We start from the raw sequence: 5,000 nt of genomic DNA, 5'->3' as shown, positions 1-5,000 counted from the left end.
CAAGTTATTCAATAGGCTAAATCAGTGTTTCCCACAGAATTGAATTCTATTTGTGGTGGTAGGTTTGCAGAATTAACTTGAATTCAACAGTTTTTAACAAATTAGTGCAGCGTGGTTATGATGGAGATTTAAGCACAATTTAGCCAGTCGACTTTTATGCCAACAATTGCTAATTGTTAATGTTTTCTTTAAACGTGCATGTAGGTAGTTGAGATACAATGAGAGGCTGTGCAAAGGTGGACATAGCTCTACTATAAACTAATTCCACCCCATTTAAATAGTACAACATGGAAAATCATTGTGTGGTGGTCAGTGTTGATATTGTGGTGGGCCGCCACAAATAAGTCAATGTATGGGAAACACTGCTAAATATATAGCCTTGACTCAAAACAGCTGTTAGGCTTGTCATTTTGATCTGTAAAAAATGTCACATACAGCCAGGCTTAAATTCTGCTCACTGCACATTTATTATAATATAATAATCAGTATTCATTGCTGAATGCTGCTCACTGCACATTTATTATAATATAATAATCAGTATTCATTGCTGAATGCTGCTCACTGCACATTTATTATAATATAATAATCAGTATTCATTGCTGAATGCTGCTCACTGCACATTTATTATAATATAATAATCAGTATTCATTGCTGAATGCTGCTCACTGCACATTTATTATATTATAATAATCAGTATTCATTGCTGAATGCTGCTCACTGCACATTTATTATAATATAATAATCAGTATTCATTGCTGAATGCTGCTCACTGCACATTTATTATAATATAATAATCAGTATTCATTGCTGAATGCTGCTCACTGCACATTTATTATATTATAATATAATAATCAGTATTCATTGCTGAATGCTGCTCACTGCACATTTATTATAATATAATAATCAGTATTCATTGCTGAATGCTGCTCACTGCACATTTATTATATTATAATAATCAGTATTCATTGCTGAATGCTGCTCACTGCACATTTATTATATTATAATATAATAATCAGTATTCATTGCTGAATGCTGCTCACTGCACATTTATTATAATATAATAATCAGTATTCATTGCTGAATGCTGCTCACTGCACATTTATTATATTATAATAATCAGTATTCATTGCTGAATGCTGCTCACTGCACATTTATTATAATATAATAATCAGTATTCATTGCTGAATGCTGCTCACTGCACATTTATTATAATATAATAATCAGTATTCATTGCTGAATGCTGCTCACTGCACATTTATTATAATATAATAATCAGTATTCATTGCTGAATGCTGCTCACTGCACATTTATTATATTATAATAATCAGTATTCATTGCTGAATGCTGCTCACTGCACATTTATTATATTATAATAATCAGTATTCATTGCTGAATGCTGCTCACTGCACATTTATTATAATATAATAATCAGTATTCATTGCTGAATGCTGCTCACTGCACATTTATTATAATATAATAATCAGTATTCATTGCTGAATGCTGCTCACTGCACATTTATTATAATATAATAATCAGTATTCATTGCTGAATGCTGCTCACTGCACATTTATTATAATATAATAATCAGTATTCATTGCTGAATGCTGCTCACTGCACATTTATTATAATATAATAATCAGTATTCATTGCTGAATGCTGCTCACTGCACATTTATTATATTATAATAATCAGTATTCATTGCTGAATGCTGCTCACTGCACATTTATTATAATATAATAATCAGTATTCATTGCTGAATGCTGCTCACTGCACATTTATTATAATATAATAATCAGTATTCATTATTCTGTTATTCCCCATCATGCTATTTGTCACAGCAGGCCTACCTGCTGTTTGGACGGGCACTGCACTAGTCTCATGAATGCAGACCTCTGTAGTGTGTGTGTGTGTGTGTGTGTGTGTGTGTGTGTGTGTTACCTGTCCCCAGACTGACAACTGTCCCCAGGGTGTCACCCTTCCGCATGACGATGGTGGCCAGGATCTTCCTACCCAGAAGGCTGTGCTGTATGCGGGCTGTGAGTGCGTTGAAGCGCTGGTGGCTCAGCATGGCGATCTGATCATGGAGGGTGCTGCCTGTTACAGGCAGCTGAGAGGGGGGGGGGGGGGGGGGGGGGGGGGGGGGGGTAGAAAGAAGTTGGAAATGAAAGGAGGCAAACAAGCAAGAAAAAAAGACAGGTTGTCCTCATTGCTGTGAGACTCGGTTTTAAACAACCCCGCCCTCAGTGACCACCAGGCGCCTTACCTGGCACAGAGCGGAAATTAAGACTTCATCAGAGGCACTGCAGTGTGCAGAGCTGTGTGTGTGTGTCTGAGATGGACATATAACACAGATTACACAAGGCAAATACATCAGCCAAACCATCACCCACAAAGCGCCTCTGATGCGTCTCAATTATAGAACACTAAATGACATGGTGGAATGCTCACGGAGAGCTGAACGATCACTCCAAGGGCTCTGCGCAGTTTGTGCTCACTTCCTGACGGGGGTGGATAGAACTCAAGTGTCGCAGGCATCTAATAGCCTCGAAAGGCCACGTTACATAAACCATATTACTTGAAATGACGATGAGCATGATAGAAGTGATTGTATGGCGACACAATAGCTCGCAAAGCTTTGAACTGTCGCTGATAAAAAAAACCCTAAAAAAAACAACTCCAGTCTACTCAACTTGGTAGATGGGAATCAAACTCAATTAGCCTGGATTGATCTTCTCGTTTTTTTTTCTTTTTGGAGACAAACGCTTTTAAAATGGGAAATGGAAGGCCCGCCGTGGGAACTTCAGCGGCTTTTCTTCTCTATTCGAGCCACTTCCGGCCATCTCAATGCATCAGCGTTTGTTTTTGGTCCCTGGCGGCTCGGCTTTGAGCTGCCCAAAAAGCCCCGCGTTTGATTGATCACCCTCAGTGGTTGCTTACAAGCCTTAATTACCAACTGCCATATACCAATTACATCTGCAGATGATTGATGGGTCATTCTGTTCAACCATCAATGTTTATTATTGTGTGTGTGTGTGTAGGAATGCAAATGTGTGTATGCACATGTAGAGGTGCATGTGTGTGCGTGACTGTGTACAGAAGTGACTGTGTGTGTGTGTGTACCTCGGAAGTAATCTCTCCAGTGCGTGCTGCTTTCTCAGCCTCTCCAATGAGCACCCGTAGTGCGGCGTCGGCCGCCTCCTGCTTGCCCTGCTTCTTGTTGCTGGCACACACCGGAGGGAACCAGCGGCCTCCCAGCTTGGCCTGATAGGTGAACCTGAGAGAGAGAGGGAGGGAGAGAGAGAGGGAGAGGGAGAGAGGGAGAGAAAGGAAAAGAGGGAGAGAGAGGGAGGGAGGGAGAGGAAGAGAGGGAGAGAGAGAGAGAGAGAGAGAGAGAGAGAGAGAAATTAGGTTAGGAGCAAAAACATCCTTGATGGCATGGTCTGTGGTTTGAAAATATATAATATGCTCTGCGTGTGTGCATGAAACGATTTGAGTGTGAGAGTGTGTGTGTGCGTGTGTAATGAGTTATGAACATCCCGCTGAGATTATGATGAGGGTTTGAGGTCCTCCATGCAACATTACCACTTCTGACGACTGGAGCATGGGGGTGGGCACAGACCCGTTTAGCTTCTTGTGAGTTGCTGCGAGCGCTGGCGCCCCCCTCAGGTCTTGTGCTGTAAGTGCACGGGCAGCACAGACCTGGCTGGACTAACCAGGGGGTCAAGATTTGTTGGGTTAACTTCAGCCAATTAGATGGCATTCGGCTGCTGACATTTTTGAAAACATGGCGTTACATGGTTGCCACTTCCGGCACCAGTTTGTACATGCTGATTGGTAGATGACAGCTCATGCACGAGTTTAGAGTTGGCCACGAGCGTCCACATGCACGAGTTTAGTGTTGGCCACAAGCGTTCATGTTGGTTAAGCATTTCTGGAAGACGACAAATAAAACGACTGCCTTCTTGGATTAAGCTAAAAAAAGACTAAATGTCATATTAGGTTACTATTATTTGCATTATTGCATCATTGTGGGTTGGCAAGGTCACTGACTATGACAGTACATTTAAGAAGATGCGTAGCAATGACCTAAATCCAATTATTAGCCAACTCACTGTGTTGTATAGGCTATGGAAACTATTTAAAAACGCACAGGCTGTAGTGCCTACCTGTTCTACATGACAACGCAGCGTTGGGATCATGTAACCTATGTCTCCCCTTGATTTAAAACAAAATAAATGTCTATGACTTTAGTTTGCTTTCTATGCATTTGATTTAAATGGTCAGGCTGCCAGTCAAGGAAAAAGCCAAATATCTAACAACCCTGTCTGTCCCCTTTACTAATAGCCTAGATAGCGTCAAAGGAAAGTTTCTGATCATGACAACAGTTGCAGACTCTTGAAATGCCTGGCTGCTCGAACCACAATACACCTGAGGGATGTGCGCAAAAGGGATGGGCTGCAAATAGGTTTAACAAGCTGAAAATTCACATTGGGTGCAACAAAAATCCCAGCTATTAGTCATTTTTGTTGGATAGCCTACATATTGCGCACTTAATGGCTTAATACAGCCAGTCCAAAGCATTTAGGGATGATTATTTGTGTAGCCTACAGTGAATCCTTAGTCAACATTGACTCACCATGATTATTATATTATGAACATCACATTATAGGATTTCGAGACGAGGGGCAAACTTCTACACCACCATCCTCAAAACGTTATCCCAAACAATGAAATACATTTGCACCTATAACGAGCGTAGGTGAAGCACGTTCCCAAACAACTTCTTTTCCTCTGAGGGAATATCCAATCTTCATCAACGACATACCGTTGTAACTTACGTTGTCTCCGTCTGTAACGTGGAACCCTGATTGGCTAATTCTAGCTGGTGTCGGAAACGAGCACCCATGAACAGGGGAGTCGCCAGCAGTTAAAAACATTCGGGGCTTAGCCATTGAGTCTAACTCTAAACGGTTCTCATAATCGCCCTTTTGTCTGCCCTT

The 5,000-nt window shown here is 41.1% G+C and overlaps 1 protein-coding gene across 6 annotated transcripts in view; it reads right to left on the bottom strand.

The window, feature by feature from the left end:
- Positions 1 to 5,000, bottom strand: part of adar (adenosine deaminase RNA specific) — a 25,210-nt gene that overhangs the window by 6,123 nt on the left and 14,087 nt on the right. For 5 of the 6 annotated variants that reach the window (XM_042106757.1, XM_042106763.1, XM_042106760.1 and 2 more), the window contains 3 exons: positions 3,121 to 3,274; positions 2,264 to 2,329; positions 1,939 to 2,107 (listed from right to left, as the gene is read on the bottom strand). In XM_042106757.1, coding sequence (XP_041962691.1) covers positions 1,939 to 2,107; positions 2,264 to 2,329; positions 3,121 to 3,274 — 389 coding nt within the window. The remainder of the gene's footprint in view (positions 1 to 1,938; positions 2,108 to 2,263; positions 2,330 to 3,120; positions 3,275 to 5,000) is intronic. The other variant, XM_042106762.1, reaches the window with a different exon arrangement.

The sequence above is a fragment of the Alosa sapidissima genome, chromosome 10 (genome assembly GCF_018492685.1).
Source record: "Alosa sapidissima isolate fAloSap1 chromosome 10, fAloSap1.pri, whole genome shotgun sequence".
Taxonomy (NCBI): Eukaryota; Metazoa; Chordata; class Actinopteri; order Clupeiformes; family Clupeidae; genus Alosa; species Alosa sapidissima.
This window is presented reverse-complemented; position numbering and strand designations above follow the sequence as displayed.